Here is an 18,663-nt window from a genome sequence, read left to right on the forward strand (position 1 = left end):
ACGTTCCCCTTGTACTTACCCACTACGGAGCGTTTGTGTGTCATTAATGCAGCCAGGGCTTTCACTTCATCAACGCTGATTGAGCTGCTGAAACGAACCCCTGGGAAAGGAGAGAGAAGAAATGAAGAGTCCCTGCCTTTTAACCACAAACGGCACAGAGGTGTTGTAGGGAACGCTTTGACTCTTCTGAAACAGCAGCATCTGGTTGCAATAGGTGATGGGCAGATGCTCAGCCAGACCCATTCCTACAGATTGCCACAGAAAGGAAAGCAGGCTCCTGGCAGCCAGCCATCCCGCGGGCACAGGCCTTTGCTGGAGTGGCACCTCAAAGAGCGCAGACGCAGCATGGTGAAGCCTTGGGCTAAGAGCCACGGGACAGCACGCTGAGACCCCTCCCGCTCCGGCCCGGAACAACTCTCACTGCTTTGAGGTTTAGGATGAGGACTCGAAGGCAGGCAGGGGTGGCCACCAGCCACACCGCTCCTGTGCTCCGCCGCGTGTTGGAGCAGCTGGGCTGCAGCTGGGGTTGGCAAAGCTGCCTCCCCCAGGTGCCTCCCGTCCTTCTGCGGGGTGCATTCAAGGAGAGCATCCTCCCAGGCACCGCGTATGCATCCCAACAACCACTCTGTTAACATAGATGCCCCCCACTCAGCCTGGCCCTGAGGCCATGCCCCTGCCTGCGCCCGGGACCCTGCCTGCACCTAGGGCTGTGCCCCATCCAGGGCCACCCAGCTGCAGTGCCCTCCCACCCCACAGAGCTGGGTCAACCCCAGGCACGAGATGTGTTTCGGGGTGGCAGCCAGGGCAGGGGGTGCTGGCAGGGGTCCTATGCCCCCCCACACCGAGGCAGCTGGGAAGCTATTTTTAGGGCACTTTGTTCTTTTGGATCTCCCGATAATGTCCCTGTCATCCCAAGGCACTCGTAGCTCTCAGGGCACCCACGGGTGCATGGCCTGGCCCAGGGCAGGGAGCCTGGGGGGGCAGCGTGGGATGCACGGCTACGGTCCGCAATGGGAGCCTGGTACCCCCAGGCGTCCTCTGCCACTCCCATTTGCCATCACCCCATCAGGGAGCCCGGCCTCCCTGCCCGCAGATAACGCGGGCAGCCGCGCGTGAAGGCGGCGTAGCAACGAGCGGCCATGGGAAACCCATCGCCTTCCCATCGGGCAACCTCAGAGGGAACGCGTTCCCCGGCCAGACCCTTTCGGTTGCGTCCCACCGCTCCCCAACCCAACTGGGCACCGGCGAGCCGGACGGCGCAGAGCCAAGCCTAGGCCCAGCCGTGTGCCGGGCGCGTGTGCCTGCCCGCACCGGTGTGTGCGGGCGCCGGCGGCGATGCTGGCGGCGGTGGGGGGGCCCGGTGCGTTCACGTGGCGCTGCCCGTGCGGGTGTGGGAGGTGGGCCGCCATGCTGAGGGAGGGGGCTGCCATGCTACCTGTGCCGGCAGCCCCCTCCGCCGAGGGAGGATGCGCTTTTCAGGCAGCTGCCTGACTCCTCGCATGCTGCCGGCAGCGCGGGAGTTGCGTTGCCAAGGCAATGGGGACCATCTTACTCATCCTCCTCGCTATTGTTCTCCTGCCAGCCCCGAGGTGCCCGGCTGGGGAGAGGAGGAGGAGGAGGCAGCCGGCCTCGGATGAAGGCTGCCTTGGGGAAGGGGAGGATGCTCCCCATGACCCCCCCGGCCAGTCCCAGTGGGGATGGGGACATGCTGGGTGCCGAGATGCCGATGGGGACGGGGTGCGTGGCTGCCGGCAGAGGGAAGCAAATGCCAGCAGGATGCAGCCCCACAACCTCCTGCCCCACAGCAAAGTCCCGGCCAGGGGATGGGGGACATTTTGGTCCCCTCCTCTGCCAAGAATTGATCCTGCCTACGGTGTCCCTCGATGCCCCACTTCAGGTTCTCTGCCCAGTTTTGTGTCTGATCTCAGATGGGGCAGCATGGAATGTAAACCCACACCTGTGCCCCACACCCTGCTCCTCCCTCCCTGGACCCAGTCAATGCTGTGGGACTGGGACCAGCACACAGGACCTTGAGTGGGGGGGACTCACCACCCCATCCAGCCATTTGGGTGCCTGGCAGTGCCATGGGGGTGCCCCACTCTGCCTGTGAAGGGGGCGGGGGGGGGGGTAAAGCAATGCCTTTTATTATTTTATTTCCATATCCTGCCTCCCTATTTTTAGCCTTCGGGGTTTTGTTCCATCCTGGCTGTTTACTGGAAGGAGCATTTCCATCCTCCCTTGTCTCCAAGCAACCAGGTGTGCCAGCTCCCATTCTGCTGGCCTCATCCTATAGATCTGTAGGGTTGGGGGGGGGTGCTAACGTTAACCCCAAGATGGGGGAACCCTGTGTCGAGGTTAACATTAGCACCCCCTCAACCCTATAGGTCTGTAGCTCCAGCCCCAGTGCTGACATCCCCATCAAGGGGATGAGGATCCTGACCCTACAGGGTGATGGGGGCAGCTGGGAGGGTTTTTGGAGGGATGATGGAGGGTTTTGGCGGGGGGGCATGCATGTGAGGAGAGCAGGCCACCTTCCCCCCCGTAGCGCGAGCGGGAGTGCGTGGGAAGGAGTTAGACAAAGCCTGAGCCCAGGAGCGGAGGCAAGCGCTGCCGGGAGAGAGACGGGGACGTTTTCCCCTCCCTGTCCTCCCCCACCCTTGGGCGAGGGGTACGGGAGTGCCCACCTCCATCCCTGCCACGGTGGCACGTTGTCCCAGTCCCTCGGGCTGGTCGGGGTGCAGCCCCCCCCCAACCCCCCATCCCCCTGGTGATGCTCGGGAGGGAAGCCGTCGTCTCTATCACCAGGTAGGAGGGGGACCAGGCTGCGTGTCACTGTCACCCCCACCCACGGGACCCACGCTAAGGGTCGAGGACCCACGGGGCGGGCCCTGTGCCCTGCTGTGACCACCCTTGGGGCATACGGGGTGGTGATGCTGGGAGGGTACCGAGCGTCCGTGGGGTGATGGGGCCATTCCCGGTGGGTGACACCGATGACACCAGGGGAGGGGGGTGTACCAGGACCCCCACGTTCCCCGCAGCAGCCTGCCCCACCGATCGCCCCCCTACCGCTGCCCGGGGGGAGCGGTCCGGGGCGCGGTACCGCCCACGCCACCGCCCCACGCATGCTCGCAGCTGCTGCCGCCGCCGCGCCGGAGCCGAGCGGAGCGGGACGGGACGGGACGGGAGCGGGCGGCAGGACCGGCGCAGGTAACGGCGGTCCCGGGGCGGGGCGGGGCCGGACCGGGCGCTGCGGCCGCCGCCCGTCCCGTGCCGGAATCCCCAGGGCGGGGGGCGGTGGCCCCGGGCCGGGTGGGGCCGGGCTCCCCCCGGGCCGGGGCGGCTTTGTCCGGGGCTCGGCCGAGGATCCGGAGCGCGCACACGCGTGTCCGTGCGTGCGGGTGTGCCCGTAGCCATGTGCCGGCATGTGCGTGTGTATGTGCACACGCGTGTCCGTGCGTGTGATTGTGCACACGCGTGTCTGCTTGCGCGTCTGCACACGCGTGTGCCGAGGCTCGCAGCTTTTCCGTGGAGCAGCGGTACCGGGCCGAGCAGGGGGCCCACGGCCCTCCGGGGCGTAGGGGGCTGGCAAGACAGGGAACGGCCCCCCCCGGGAACGGGGTGCTGCGTGGGTAGACACGAGGTAAGGGGGGGGTCATGCCGCCGGGGCCCCACGCTGCTGGGGGGCCGCGAGGGGGGTGGTCGGTGCCAGCCTGGTCCCTGCTCCTGCCCTGTCCCTCGGCAGGGACTCGCTGGCTCTGCCCTCTCCGGGACCCACGAGTGGCTGTGGGCGGAGGCGTGGAGTGCCCCACGGCTGCGGGACCACGGGTGCGCTCCCAGCTCCGGAGGGACTCGCTGGGGCTCCCGGAGAGCTGGGGGCTTCCCACCATGCTCCCGCTACAGGGCTGCCCCACGGGGCTGGGGAGGGTTGGGGGCCGGTTGGGTGACCCCGGCCTGTGTCCCCGCACTGTGCTGGGTGCCAGCTGTGCGCAGCACGGCTGGAGCTCCACACATCCTCGACGTGGGGCGTAGGCGCTGAGCTGGGGATTCCCATGGCCGGGGGAAAGACGTTGCTCCCAGCTCTGGGGACACTGGTCCCAGCGAGCAAAGGGAACAGCTCAGGCTGCCCCACGCCCCTGCTGTGCCCTGCAGACCCCTTGGCCCCCAGGCCTGGCTCGCTCTCATGCTGTGCCCAGTTCCCACACTGGCACATGGAGGGTGCAAAGCCCCCCCAGACTCTCACGCTGATGCCCGGAGCCGGTCTCCAGCTGCCGCTTTCTCCGCAGGGGTGCCTGCGCCACGTTCCCCCACTCCGGCAGCCGCAGCAGCGCCTGGATCCTGCTCCCAGTCCGGCTGCGCCGGGGGAGGGCTGGGTTTTACGGTAGGTGACTGACACCATTCCTCCCTTCCTGAGGGCACCGTACTGGCTGCTCCGGGGCTGGTGGGTGCTCTGGACGGCCACCAAACCTGTTGTCACGGAGGAAAGCAGCTGGCAACCAGAGGGGCTGCGGGTCCATGCGCTGCTCCCCCCTGACTGCCCCGTCCTCTCTCTCGCAGGCCCGTGGTGGGACTAGCATGGGAGAAGCCTTCCCCAGGCATGGGCAGTGCTAAGGAACCCGAGGGGCTGCAGCGGCTGAGGCGCCAGGCTGGGGCTGAGGACGCCTGTGAGCCCAGCGCCAGCTCCCCTGGCTGCCCACCGGTGAGCGAGTGCCTGCCCGGTTCCGGCTGTGCCGCCGAGGGGCGCGTCATGAGGACCTGCTGTGCGGCTGAGCCGGAGGCCCAGGGTGCTGTGGCTGGCCCAGCGGTGGAGAAGATGCCATCGCCGACGGAACCGGCTCCTGGCACGCTTCTCCCGGACGCTGGCATGGAGCCGAGCGTGACAGCAGCGACAGGGAGCTGTGAGGGACCAAGCGGCGCTGCCCCTGCCTGCGATCCCATGGGGATGGGGGACCCAGGCGCCCAGAAGGAGAATGCAGTGCCACCCATGCCTGAGCCCTGCCTCAAAGCGCCCAGCAAGGACACGGGGAGCGCCCCGGCTCCTACCAAACACGTGGCATTTGCGGAGCCCGCTGCAGGTGCTGGAGCAGCTGAGCTGCCAAGTCAGGAACAGCCCCAGGGTGGCACGGGGATGTCCCTGGGCACTGCACCCCGGCCGGGGGGCAGCAATGCTCCCAAGCACCCCCAGGGGGGCATGGCGGACCCCCCCAGCGCCAGCACTGCGGGGAGCGGGGACCGAAGTGAGGCAGGTCTGAGTGCCACCACCCTGGGCCAGGGCAGAGCCGAGGGGAGCCCAGCCCAGGATGTGGATGCCGGGAGCAGCCAGCAACCCCGGACAGCCAAGCTGCTCTGCGAGTCCTACTCCTTCGAGGTGACACCGCCACAGGACGCCGGGACGCAGGACATGGGGACGCAAGTGGACAACCGAGCGTCCCTGGTGTCGGTGGCCTTGAGCCCCATGAGCCCCCCAGGCGGGGCTGCTGCCTTCACCTTCCCCAAGAGAGAGCCGGGCTCTGTTGCCCCACCACGCCTGGAGCCCTCCAAGAAGGATGCAGAGATGCAGGTGTCCATGCCTGTGGAGACCCGCTCGGTGGCCACCGGGCCCATGACACCGGTGGCCAAGTCCCCGCAGGCCTCGTACCCCGAGGTGCATGTGAAGGGGGCAGTGGCAGAGGAGGCTCCGGAGCCCATCCGGGAGGTGAGCTGGGACGAGAAGGGGATGACGTGGGAGGTGTATGGGGCCTCCATGGAGGTGGAGGTGCTGGGCATGGCCATCCAGAAGCACCTGGAGAAGCAGATCGAGGAGCATGGGCGGCAGGTGGTGACGACCCCACAGAGCACCCGCACCGGCTCCATCAAGGGAGCCTCTCGCAAGGGCGAGGCCAAGAGGCAGCCCAGCGTCTTTCGGGCTCTGCTGCAAAATGTCCGGCGGCCCCGGTGCTGCTCTCGCGCCGGCCCCGCCATGGAGTGAGCCGCTGCCTGCGCCGGCGGGGCAGGGGTGCCACGGGGAGGGGTCCCTGCCCCGGCGGCCCAAGACACCCGCTGCCGGTATGCGGGGCGTCTGGGGCCAGGGCAGGCGGTGATGGAGCACTGTGTGCTGGTGCAAGGCGTCTCCTTCGCCGGGCGTCCCTCCACCAGCCTCGGGTCCCCCTGCCAGCCTGGCCCCGTGGAGATGTCCCGGGACATGAGGCTGGTGCCACGTCTCTGTGCTTGGTGGCTTTTTTTAGCACGAGGAAGCACATGGCTCCTTCCAGCCCAAGGCGGCTGCTCCCGGGGCATCTCCTGCCCGTGGCACAGGTCTGGTGATGGCTCAGGGTGGGCACGGGCAGGTTGCTGCTGGCTCCCCTGAGCTCTGGCCTGGCTCGTGCCCCGAGCAGCAACGTCACTTCCAGTGCTGGAGAGACGCTGGTGCGTCACGGTGCCACCGCTTCGCCTGCCCAGGGCTCGGCCGTGCTCTGACCAGCCCACGGCCGTGTACACGTGGGTCCCCGTGGCTGCTCAGTGTGGGGGCGTTCAGCCCTGCGTCCACAGCCGTGTCCTCTTTGCCTCGCTGCCGTGCCATGGGTGCCCCGGAGCTGGGAGGACCTGGCCACACGGGGCACTGGGATGGATCTTAAATGGGAGAGACTGGGGCCAACCACGCCTGCGGTGGAGAGCCAGTGGTCGTCCCTATCACTGTGGCTGGAGATGCTTGGGAAATCTGTCCCCACAGCCCCCACCCCTGCTGCCTGAGGACCTGCCTTGAGCCCAGGGCTCATCCTCGCCACGGCTGGCTGCGGGGGCGAAGCCTGCCCTGCCGCCGGGCCCTTCCAGCCTCCCCAGTACCAGAGAGGCCCTGCGCGCTGGGGACGTGGGCGCAGGTCCCTCCAGCCCCGCTGGCTGCTCTGCCCCACGGCAGCCGGGGACGCATCGTCTGCAAAGCGCTGCCACTTTTTACAGCTGGGGTTTTACAGGGCGGGGGGAGGGGGACTTTTATTGAACCTTGTTTGCATTTTTGGAGCTTTTTAAGAGACACTTTCAGCCGTGCGCGTCTTGCCTGGAGCCACCTCCGCCCCGGTGGCCTGTGGGGCCGTGATCCTCTTTTCAGACACTTTTCCTACGTTTCCTGCATCCTGCCGGGCTGGAGAGCGTGGGGAGTGAAGGTTCGGCATGCAGGGGGGTGAGCATCTCTGCGGCCAGGCGAGCGTCCCCGTGGCCAGCAGCACTGTGGTGTCTCGCTGAGACGTGGGAGACCGGTCCCACGCAGAGACCGGTCCCACAGTGCCACAGCGATGGGGGCCCAGGCTTGTGCCCAGTGATGGGCAGGAGGCTGCGAACGAGGGGCACTTGGGGAGCTGCACCATCCCCTCTGGGCAGAGGTGCAGGAGGGCTCGAGGTGCCAGGGGCACCAGTGCAGCTGCTTCCCTTCTTTAAGGGGCAGGTTTTGCCCCCCTAGACCCCCGGTTGTACATCCTGGGCTTGTTTTGGCCCTGCATGGCTGTCTCTTGCCCTGGGAGGTTGCTGCCAGGGCTGCAGCCAGTGCCCGCTCTGTGCCACGGCGCTCACCGGGAGCTGGATCTGCCCTGTGCCTTGGGCTGCGGGAGCTGTGCCAGGGCCACACAGGGAAAAACAGGAGCCCTGGGGCATCCCCGTGCCACCCTGCCCCGGGCTGTCCCCCACCTCCAGCGCCGCACTGCCGAGCTGTGGCACACTGGCGCTGCGGCTTCATCACCTCCTTTCTTTTTTTCCTCTTCATTTCTTTTTTTGGGGGTGGGGGGGAGGAAGGGGGTGGGAGGATCAACCTGTTAATGTGGATGTTGGGTAATAAAACCTTGCACAAACCTCTGCGCGGGGCTGCCTTCACCTCCCTCCCCCAGGGCCAGGGGACAGTGGGGCAGCCCAGGGAAGGGTCCCGGGGACAAGAAGCCAAGCTGAGCCCTGCGGTGGCACTCACCTCCCCTCTGGTGCCAGCCTGGCCCAAAACCAGCACCTCGTGCCAGCCCAAGCTGGCTGAGCCCCCCAAGCAGACAAGCTAATGGCCACAGGACACCGTGACCCGCATGGGACAGGTTTATTGCCAGCCTCTGAACACAATGTCACCAAAGCAGCTGCCCGAGTCCCGCTCCGGCCCTGCTGCTCCCCGTGTGCCTGCTCACAAGTCCGTGGTGGGGAAGGCGGTGTTGATGTACACTGTTCTGGTGGGCTCCTTCAGGTTCAGGGCGGCCACCAGCACCTCGTCGTCCGTGGGGTCAGACAGCTGCACTTTGCCCTGCTGCAGGAGAGCGTGGTCTGAGGGGATGGGGACAGGGATGCTCCCGTCCTTCCCAGGAGCTGGGGGCTGCCGAGGGGATGGAGAGGAAGGGACAGGAGGGTTCCAGTAGCCTGGGGACCACAGCAGAGAGGAGGAGACATGGGGTGCAGTGGCAGGACTCCCTGCTGGGAACGAGGAGCTGTTTGGACTTACCCTGGCCTTGATGTTGTCATTCCCGGGTGCATTTACTGTGTTTTCATCCAGGGAATTCATGCTGTGGAGAGCAGAGTGGGGGTAGAAGAGGGCTAAGGCACTGGCAGAGTGGGGATACAGCGTGACCGCCTCACGGCCTTTGGGACCTGCCCACAGAGCTCACCTGGCCACAGAGCAGGCATCCTCGTGGAAGCCCAGGTCGTGGGAGGGATCGAGCGAGAGGTTCAGCATGGGGTTGGCCCTGGCCAGGAATGGGTGGCAGGTGAGTGACCGTCCCGTGGGGCTGAGGGCAGCCATGTCCCCAAGGCAGGAGGGGCGTGACAGCGAGCCCTGCAGCCCCTGCGTGTGGGGACATGCTTGGGCTGTCCCCTCCCGCCACAGGGAGCCCCCCACTCACCCCTCTGCGTTGTACTGGTTGGTCCCGGGGATGCCGGCTCCCTGCTGCGCCATGGCAGGGCTGAACGTCGTAGCCACCTTCAGAGCCTTCATCGCACTCAGCTTCCTCTTGTAGCTGCAAAGCCCAGGGATGGAGCGGGTGAGAAGGGCAGAGGGGAGCCAGGCTGTGGGATGGGGTGGGCAGGGGTGGGATGCAGGGTAGGGGTGGGTCTGGAGGTGCCGGTGTGGATGAGGGTGGTGGAGGGAGGCAGGAGGCAGGAGGGGGTGCGGGCGGTGCGGTACCTCCTGGTGGTGAGAACCAAGACCAGGGTCACGATGAGGATGAAGATGAGCAGGAACGCTGCCAGCCCTGCGATGACGCCGATCAGCTCCATCTCCCTGGTGGGCTTTGCCACCTCCGCGGGGCCCTGGCGCAGAGCAGCGGTGAGGGCACAGCCCCAGCCCGTGGACCCCCCACCCCCAGCCCCAGCCGGGGCTGCTGCCCCATTCCCTGCGTCCCTGGCCCTGCCCCACTCACGATGACGGCCAGCCCCAGGTTCACCAGCTCAGCCAGGACCAGCGGGTCGGACTGTATGAGCCTGCCAAGGAAAGCGGAGGCGTGAGCAGCTGGGCTGGTCCAGGCACGTGGCGGTGCCCATGCGTGGCCCCTGCCCCGGCACGCACACGCTCAACTGGTTGACGTCCAGGGCAGTGCCGTTGCTGTAGACGAAGTACACCTCCATCACTGACTTGGCTTTCACCCTGCGGGATCAAAAAATGGGGTGAGCAGGGTGCGGGGCACGGTGGCCTGCCCCAGGTCGAAACCCCTCTGACACCACTGCCATGTCCCCTTCCCCACCACCTGCATGGCCATACTCACTGCGAGGCACGGGTGTCCTCTATGCGCCGGATGGCCACCACGTAGACCTGTGCCTTGGTCGCGCTGGTCAGGGCCCTAGGGACAGGAGGGATGGAGGCTTGGCAAGGCGTCCTGCCGCTCCGCTCGTGGGGATGGGAAGCGGCTGGACCCCCACAGCCCCTGGCTCCAGTGGGGACCTGTCTGCCCCAGTCCCTTTCAGGGTCCGTGAAGCTGGGAGACATGGTCGGTGGGTCCTGGCCTGCATGCTCGTGTCCCCCACTGCACAGCCATGTACCCCCCTGCCCCCAGCCCAGCACCCCTTACACTTCGATCTTTTTGGAGTTACTCTGGACTTCCTCCATTGTTGTCACGAACTGGAGGTGAACGCGATAGCTCTGATCCACTGCGAAGATCTGCGTGCGGAGAGCAGGGGTGAGGGGGCTGGGTGGGGTGTGGGGTGGCCCCGAACGGGAGGATGGAGGTGACACTCACGTTCAGCACGGTCTGCGCTGTGTGCACGGGTGCCTCGCTGTCCCGAGCCTCCACCGTCACCTGGTACTGCCCCTTCAGCGAGCCATCGAGGTTGCTGGCCACTCTGCGAGGACGGGAACATCATTGATCCCATGGGACATCCTCAGGAGGGCACCGCCATGCCCCAAGCTCCACCCTGCCACCGTGCCCAGGGCAGGAGCCCAGCTTGGTCCCTTTGCCAGCCTGTGCTGGCCCTGCCTGCACCTCTGCCATGCGGCAGGCGGGAGCTGAGCCGCATTCCCCCCATCCCAGCCCAGACCATGGCCTCACCGGATGCTCCCGACGTAGCTGTCCTGCTCGGGTGTTGTCACCACCTTGAAGAGGTTCTCGAAGGGCCGGCTGACCCCGTTGTCCTCCACAAGCACCACACTGACAATGGAGAAGCTGATGGTTCCCCTCAGCCCTGAGTCAGCGTCGGTGGCCTGCAGGGACAAAGCGTGGCAGGAGCATGGATGGGAACAGCCACCGCCTGCCCACGGCGGGGATGGGCAAGCCCGGCTCCACAGTCTGGGAGCTCCTCACCCCAGCACCTCACCTTCACGGTAGCCACTTGCAGGTCCACAGAAGAGATTTCGGGGACAACCACTGCCAGGGGCAGACAGACAGACAGCGCGGTCAGGCTGGTGTGCAGCCAGGCTTGCTACAGACCCCATGTCCTGCACAGCCCCGGGGCTCAGCAGAGCTCTGAGCATCCCCGCGCTGCCCTTGGCCCGACAGCCTCCATGGAAGGCATGGAGTAACCCCAGCCCGGCCCCTGCCCCTCTCGCCGCCCTGCCCTGGCTGGAGGAAGGTCCCTGCCGACGGGGAGTGTGGCAGAGCACGTGTGGGTGCAGAGAGGAGCCCGTAAGACGCGACAGCCCCAGCTACTCACCAAAGGTCTCCAAGATGGGCAGGAAGAGCGGCGCGTTGTCATTCACATCGGTGATGAGGATCCTCAGGGTTTCTGCAAATGTCCCAACAGCAGAGCTCCGGTCATCAACACAGCAACCCTGCAGCACCCTCCTCTGCTACCCGTGGGAGCCCCGTTCTCCCAGCAGCCTCAGGTCCCTGTGGCAGGGACCGAAAGAGCCTGGGACTCTCCCTCCATCGCCAGACTGTCCAGCTCCTGCTCTGCTCCCCACAGCTCCTCCTGGGAGATGGGAGAGGCAGGTCCCACCTCCCACCATGCCCAGTGGCGGTGCAAGGAGTGGGGAGTGGGTGCCGTACCGTTTTGGCTGTAGCGGTTGCCCTTCTCAGTGTACAGGTCTTCAGCCCGCAGCGTGAGCACCACCCCGTCGCACAGCTCGTAGTCGATGTCCGAGCTGTTCACCAGCACCGAGCCGTTGGGTGCCAGCACGAACCAGTCCCAGCACACCTCCCCAGCGCCGCTCGCCCCCTTGAAGCAGGTCACCGCCAGCTCCTCGAAGACCAGTGAGTGGTTGGTGTCTGGGTCGGAGGCGTCCAGCGTGCAGACCAGACCCTGCTGCGTGCCGTTCTCGCTCACGTGCGCATCCTGCAGCGAGGCCGGCAGGATGGTAGGGGGCTCATCATTGATGTCTAGGATGTGGACCACCACCGAGACGTTGGCGGTGTCCCCCACTCTGTCTGCGGCCGTGTTCTCCGCCAGCACCACCAAGGAGAAGAACTTCTGCTGCAGGCTGTCATAGTCCAGGGACACGTCGGGGTCCACGGACAGCTGCCCACCATAGTGCCCTGGCCTCAGGTAGGACGAACGGATCAAGAAGTTGCTGGAACCACTTCCCCTTTGAAGTAGGAAGGAAATGCGGGAATTGATCTCCGTCCGGTCAGCATCTGTGGCCTCCACCTCACCCACGAGGGACCCTGCAGGTGGAAACAGACACTCAGTGGCCAGTGAGCACTGACTCCAGGACACCGCGGGTCCCAAGAGCCTGGCCACGCAGCCTCTACCTGGCGAGTCTTCAAAGACTGAGAACTCGTAGGACTGGTTGAGGAACATGGGTGCGTTGTCGTTCAAGTCCTGGAAGAGATAAAGTCCATGGCTGTATCCACTCCAGAAACAGGGTCCCCCACAGTAGTTTGGGGACAGGAGCGTGGACACCTGCCTGCCCGTGGGCAGGAGACACACAAGCCCTCTCCCGCCTCTCTGCATCAACTATTCGCTCTCACCCCACAGAGGACCTGGGGACACTGTGCCCGTGCCACGGCCAGGGATCCCACGTCACCTCCCTGCCCTTACATCCCAGCTCCAAGCCTCTGCCTGCCCCAGCATGTCCCCGCTTGAGCCCAGGGCTCACCGCCACAGTGATGGTGACGTTCACTGAGGTGCTGAGCTGTGGCACGCCATGGTCGTACACCTCCACTGTCACCACCATTTGCCCCCGCTCATCTTCCAAGGCCTCGCGGTCCAGCGGCTCCTTGCTGTGCATCTCACCCGTGGCCGGGTCGATGGTGAAGTTGTTGCTGAATGGTCCTGGCAAGATCTTGAAGCCCAGCTCGCTGTTGCGGTTGCCAGGCTCGTCGTTGTCGATGGCCTGAAAAGGTCAGGGGTTGGAACAGGGCAGTCCAGCACCTCGCGGACAGTCTCTGCTCCTCTCCAACAGCCTCCCGTCGCCCCGTCCACCTCCAGCGGCGCATACCTGGATCTGTGTTGTGACGTTCTGCCCCTCTTCCACTGAGATGTAGTAGGAGCCGGTGATGATGGGTGCCATGTCGTTGTCATCTAGCACGGTGATCTCCAGCACCGTGGTGCCCACCAGGTTGCCCCCATCCTTGGCCTGGAGGTTGGCATAGTAGATAGAGCGAGTCTCCCGGTCCAGCAAGCTCCCATTCAGCACCAGCACTGCCCCAGTCGTGGCATTCACCGTGAAGATTTTACGGCTACGGCACAAATAGAGCCATCACCAGGACTCAGGCCTGCAGTCCCCTCACTGGGACGATGCCCCAGTCGTGGCTGGCCGTGCCCCTACGTACATGCTCTCCGGGAGCAGCTGGTAGGTGATCTGGCCAAGGGCACCGCTGTCCGGATCGTAGGCCTAAAACAGAGAGAAAGAAGCATCTGGTCAATCCACCACAGCCCCCAGGGCAGGGGTGAGTCTGGAGCACTGGTTGCTGGCAGTGAGCACCCCAAAAACGTGGCCCTGATGGGCATGTGGTCCCAGACCCTGTGTGCATAGAGAGAGCAGAGCCCTCAACACGAGCTGCACCAGCAGTGCCAGGCATGCCCAGTGCCCCGCTGGGGGAACGTAAGCTGTGCCCACTCCCTGCCCAGCGCCTGACCGTGATGTTTGGGGAGATGGTGGTGCCATCGGGGCTGTTCTCCATCACGCTTAGGTTGTAGGTGCTCTGAGGGAACTCAGGGATGTGGTCGTTGGTGTCAATGAGATCGATGGTTACGGTGGCCATGGAGCAGCAGTCCGTGGGGTTCCCCGTGTCATTAGCAATGATCTGCAGGATGGAGAAGGGACAGTGTCTCACATGGCTGCCCAAACATGAGAAAGAGACCTGCCACACTCCAGCCCAGCTGCCCTGCACCAAACAAGCTGCCAGGGCAGAGCCATATTCTGCTTTGGCTTTGGAACCCTGCAGAACTGCTGTGTCTCCCCTGCGCCCTGGCACATGCAGGGAGCAGGGACTGTCCCCGTGGCGAACCTGCACCACCATGACATGGCTTATCTCGTAGTCCACAGAGGACGGGTCCTGCACCAGGATCTGGACCTCCCCCGTGCCCACGATCTTCGCGGGGGAGACAGTGAAGGCGCTGGCATCCGGGCCCTGCAGGTACAGCTCAAAATTGCTGTTGATGCCCTGCCAGGGAGAGACACGCAGGAGTGAGGGTGGGTGGTGCAGACACCTGGACCCCCACCCAGCCCCCTGGACAGGCTCCCACCTTGTCCGCGTCATGGGCGACGATGTTGAGGTTGGATACGGGCAGTCTGGAGGAGGAGTGCTCTGTGATGTGGCCCCTGAAGTTGTTCTGGGCACCGGTGGAGAAGTTGCAGCTGGGAAGGGAGCAGTGGTAGAACTGGGGCTTGTTGTCATTGACATCGGTCACCACAACTGTCACGAGGGTGCTGGTCTGGGCCTTCTTGCCATAGATGTCCACATTCTTCTCACACGCCTGGGCAGGAGGAGAGAGTGGGTCAGATGAGCCCAGGAAGAGGAACATGATGGGGTTCTCCTTGCTGCCTCCTACTCACCACGACTTCCAGCAGCACTTCCTCGCTTGGCAGCTGCTCACGGTCCAGCTGCCCGCTCACAGTGATAGTGCCCACCGTGGCATTGATAGCAAAGGGGATGCTGGCATCTAGGGCAAGGGGACAGCAGGAACCAGCTACAGCTGCCAGGAAACACAGGCCTGGCCCTCTCTGTGCCAGCAGGACAGGCTGGCAGTGCCCAGGAGCCCAGAACCAGTCCTGATGGTGCCCCTTGCTGCCTCACCACCCCCCTGCCCATCCCACCCTGTCCCACCACTCACTGGTGATGCTGTAGGAGATTTCATCATTCACCCCCGTGTCTCTGTCCATGGCAGTGACAGTCAGCACAGTGGTGCCCTGTGGGGTCACGGCCATCAGGGCAGGACCCATGACACCTCCAGCTGCCCTCATGCCCCATGGCCTGGACACTCCAGGGTATCAGAGCCCCCAGGGAGGGCTGGGGTAGGGCCATGCCACTGGGGCAGGCAGGCTTCTTACCAGGGCACAGTTCTCAGGCACGGAACCAGAGTAGGTCTCGCTGAGGAACCGTGGGTCCAGGTTGGGCAGGTCGCGGATGGTCAGGGACAGGTAGGTTGAGCTCTGCTGGAAGGTCAACACATTGTGCAGCAACCCCCCACCGTCCTGGGGAGCAGAGCACCTGTTAGTCCCACTGCACCCTTACCTGGCAGCCCCGCGCCCCCAGCCCAGTTGGCCCCCACCTTGGCGAGGATCTTGAGCTGGTAGAAGGTGTTCTTGGCATAGTCCAGTGAGCCATTGAGCACCACGCTCCCATTGGGCAGGATGTAGAAAAGCCAATGATTCTTTGTGCTGTCTGGGATCACCTGGGCAGGGGACATCACCCTGTGTCACCAAGGCAGGGAGCAGAGCTGTCCCTGCAGAGATGGGGGCTCAACGCCCATCCTTCTGCCAGGCTTGGCCCCCCACCATCTGGCTTGTCCCCAGCTTGCAACTGTTCGGCACCTTGCACCCATTGCCCAGCAGGTGCACAGCCAGCCCTCCTGACCTGACACGTACCCCTGCTTCCCCAGAGCCATGGGGCTGCGCCTGGCCGTGGGGGCACCTCTGCCCCACGGAGGTGGCTCAGGGATGGGTTTTGGGTATGGCATGACCCACTCTGCGATGCACTGCTGCCCTCCAGCAGGCACGAACCCTCCTTGGTGCAGAGGAGCGGGCGGGCTCAGCCAGGTCGTTGAGCCACAGCATCTTCCCGTTGGCACAGAGCGCTTGCTGGGGAGGTCCTGGGGCCCCCAGTATCCTCCTGGACCCCCACATCCCAGTACGCTGAGCATCCAGCCAGAGAAATACCCAGGGTCCAGTCCCGCACTCACCTCCTCGATGCTGTAGCTGACTTTGGAGGCGTTCCCGGTGTCGCTGTCGTTGGCAAACACGGTGTAGATGACGCTGCCGAGTGTCATGTTCTGGGCACACAAGGAGGCATTGGTGGCATCGCCTGGGACAGCAGGGGAGGTGGCGGGGGTCCTGGCCCCTGCCAGCCCTGCTCGGAGGTGTTCTGTCCCCACGGGGCTCCAGCAGCCGCACAGCACCGTGGGGCGCGCAGGGATGAGCTGCTGCCCTTCCTCACGCCGGGCAGAGGCCAGATCCCGCCTGCCACCCTCCCCGGGGCGACCTGGGAGCAGGGTCTGCACCCCAGCCCTGGGGCTGCCGGACAGGGGGTCAGGCTGAGCGCCACACCCCATCTGCACCCTGATCCAGCCTCACGCTGGCCCAGGCCAGGCGGCAGCTCGGGCACTCCCTGGTAAGAAACTCATCCCAAGGGCAGAGTCCCAGCCCCACGCCAGCGCCCAGGGCTGGCACAGGGGCACCCGCCGGGATCTGCCCTGTCACGGAGCACTTCCAGGTCAGCCACGCCGGCTGCATCATCGCCCCACGCCCAGGCACTCTGTCACCGTGCACCCAGGCGTGGAGTCACCCTGTTCCCAGAGAACTGTTGTCCCACTGCCGGCACACCCATGCCACAGGAGCCATCCAGCACCCCTGCCCTGCTGCCTGCGGGGGCTGGGGGGTCCCAGGGAGGTACCTCGGGGATGGAGGTTTCGTACGGCAGGTGCTGGAAGACCGGGGCATTGTCGTTACGGTCCTCCACGATGATCGTCAGTTTTCTGGAGACCTACCAGGTGTTGGGCAGGCACAGGGTGAGTGTGGGAGGTGGTGCCGGGCAGAGCTGGGTGCAGCTCCAGCAGCCCACACCCCCCCAGCTCCACAGCCAGCCAGCATCACCCTCACCTCCGGCCGCCGACCCCACCGAGCCTTGTCCACAGCCCCGCTGAGACCCTGCTCCCCTCCCTGTCACCCGCTGCGGCCACCCAGCCCATGCCCCGGCACTCACTGCTTCGTTCGTCCCGTCGTACACCGCGACGATGATGGTGAGCCTGGCCAGGAGCTGGGGGGACACAAGGCAGGGCTTGGTCAGGGCCAGGTGGAGCTCGATCCTTGGATGGTTGAGCCCCTCCGTCCCCATTGCCCCAGACCCCACAGCTCAGGCAGGGACATCTGCCCTCACCTCACGGTCCAGGGAGTTCCTCAGCGTCACATCTCCTGTCTGGGCATTGACGGAGAAGTAGAAGGCCTCTGGCCCACTGATGCTGTAGGTGAGCGGGTCTCCGTCTATGTCAACAGCCGTCAGCTGGAAAGCATGCTGGCCTGGGGGGCACCGGCAGCGTCAACCCCTGCCTGGGGACCCCCCTGGCCACCCCTCCTGCACCCCAGGGCCTCTCCGAGGCTGCCCCACTCACCCGGCTCCAGGTCCTCGGGCACGTAGACGAAGGTCATGTTGAAGAAGGGGGCTGTGTTGCCTGAAACTACAAGGAAGAGGGGTGCTGAGCCAGGCTCTGCCCCTGTGCCAGGCTCTGCCCGCACCCTGCACCCCCGTGCCCAGCAGCACCTACCTAGCTCCAGCCCCAGCTCCCGGCCATGGTTTGGGTCTCTGGAGCAGGCAGGGGAACCCACCGCCCCTCATCCCTGCCGCCCAGCCCCCTGCCCACTCTGCCTTGCCCTGGGGCAGCAAGGTTGTCCTTGGGTCTCCAAGGTGCCAGCGGGGTGGGCAGCTGTTTTGGGGGTCCCAGCTGCCCTCAGGGAATTTGGAACAAGTGTTGGGGGCTGAAAGTACCTCCAGTGCCTCCCACCCACCCACCCGTGCCATCTGCCGAGCAAAGCCCTCACCTGCTGCCAGAAGGAAGGGGAGCAGCACCAGCGAGCGCCGTGCCATCCTGCCAGCGAGCCTGCGGACACACACCGGAGAGCCAGCGCATGGGGCTGGCGGCTGCCTGCTCCCACCAGCCATCCCAAATCCCTCCTGGGGAGCAGCTCCCGGAGCAGGAGGGGCTCTGGGTGGGGACAGTCCCCTCCACTGAGCCGGGCTAGTGAGCAAGCACCAGGCTCCATCCCACAGCCCTGGGCACATGGCGTGGGGGGACAGGGTTGGCCACCAGGCGCTGGACACCGTGGGGGTGCTTGGGGGTCCCAGGAGCCTCTCCTGGCCATGGCTGGAGGCTCCATCACTCAAGCAGTGCCCGCAGCCCAGGAGCAATCCGTGACACCACGCTGGTGTCCCCCTCCTTGTGTCATGGCCTATGGGCAGCCCCACAGTTGACAGAAACCCCCGCCTCCCCCGCTATGGGCTGTGGTGCCCGTGGGGGCCGGAGTGGGGGCCGACATCCCTTACCTGTGGCCGCGTCGCTGGGGATGCTGCCGGGCGTGCTGCTCTGCGCTCGCACCCTGACACCGTCAGAGACCTTTGTCTCCTACAGTAAACACATTCATCAATTATTAACTGCAATTAAGTCGTGAGAAATCTGTCTCTCATTTTCCTTATTCCTTGTGCTCATCCCTCAGTTCCCACCCAGCCCAGCTCCAAACTCATTCCCCAACCCCAGCCCCCCAGGTCCCCACCCTGGGTGCTGTCTTCCAGGATTCAGCCACTCCAGCCTGCACCCATGGGACTCCGGCTCCTGCAGAGCCTGCGGGGATGCAGAGGGATCCCGAACCACGCTGGGAGACTGGAGAGGGGCTGGGAAGACGCCCCACATCCCCTGGGCTGGGGACACCGGGGTCCCACCAGGACAGAGGGTGGGCACCAACCGAGTGTTGCAGCTACCAGGGCGGGCGCCTGGGGCCCTCTGCACCCCCCTGCCCCTGGGGGCTCGGCCCAGCCTCCCTGACCTACTTCGGACAAGGGCAGATTGTGCAGCTCCGCTCAGGCAGAAGAGAGCTGGGAGGTGGCGAGGAGGGGGGCACGGCCAGCCCTGGGCCTGTGGGACCCCTGCCTC

General features: G+C 65.4%; 2 protein-coding genes across 4 annotated transcripts; one reads left to right on the forward strand and one right to left on the reverse strand.

Annotated features, from left to right (window-relative positions):
- Window positions 1-2,618: 2,618 nt before the first annotated feature.
- Window positions 2,619-7,181, forward strand: GPRIN1 (G protein regulated inducer of neurite outgrowth 1). 3 transcript variants are annotated; one of them, XM_086758969.1, is made up of 3 exons: window positions 2,619-2,805; window positions 4,284-4,378; window positions 4,555-7,181. In XM_086758969.1, exon 3 carries the CDS (start codon window positions 4,595-4,597, stop codon window positions 5,963-5,965), a length of 1,371 nt encoding a protein of 456 aa, XP_086615095.1. In that variant the 5' UTR covers window positions 2,619-2,805; window positions 4,284-4,378; window positions 4,555-4,594; the 3' UTR covers window positions 5,966-7,181. The 3 variants fall into 3 exon arrangements, with proteins under 3 accessions (XP_086615095.1, XP_086615093.1, XP_086615094.1); XM_086758968.1 differs by lacking the exon at window positions 2,619-2,805 and adding an exon at window positions 3,143-3,207; XM_086758967.1 differs by lacking the exon at window positions 4,284-4,378.
- An 848-nt stretch (window positions 7,182-8,029) lies between these two features.
- On the reverse strand, window positions 8,030-18,086 carry CDHR2 (cadherin related family member 2). Its single transcript, XM_086758870.1, has 32 exons — window positions 18,060-18,086; window positions 17,558-17,616; window positions 17,131-17,196; window positions 16,899-17,038; window positions 16,725-16,778; window positions 16,416-16,505; window positions 15,706-15,795; window positions 15,076-15,198; window positions 14,855-14,998; window positions 14,638-14,713; window positions 14,360-14,466; window positions 14,050-14,280; window positions 13,812-13,967; window positions 13,440-13,607; window positions 13,134-13,195; window positions 12,800-13,040; window positions 12,458-12,694; window positions 12,111-12,180; window positions 11,409-12,023; window positions 11,074-11,145; window positions 10,738-10,787; window positions 10,473-10,624; window positions 10,164-10,266; window positions 9,996-10,084; window positions 9,693-9,767; window positions 9,497-9,574; window positions 9,351-9,411; window positions 9,116-9,240; window positions 8,835-8,948; window positions 8,601-8,678; window positions 8,438-8,498; window positions 8,030-8,245 (listed from the first exon to the last, which is right to left on the reverse strand). Exons 2-32 carry the CDS (start codon window positions 17,601-17,603, stop codon window positions 8,126-8,128), a joined length of 3,894 nt encoding a protein of 1,297 aa, XP_086614996.1. The 5' UTR covers window positions 17,604-17,616; window positions 18,060-18,086; the 3' UTR covers window positions 8,030-8,125.
- Window positions 18,087-18,663: the final 577 nt, after the last annotated feature.

This window comes from Chlamydotis macqueenii, chromosome 14 (assembly GCF_036417535.1).
Source record: "Chlamydotis macqueenii isolate bChlMac1 chromosome 14, bChlMac1.mat, whole genome shotgun sequence".
In the NCBI taxonomy this organism is placed as follows: domain Eukaryota; kingdom Metazoa; phylum Chordata; class Aves; order Otidiformes; family Otididae; genus Chlamydotis; species Chlamydotis macqueenii.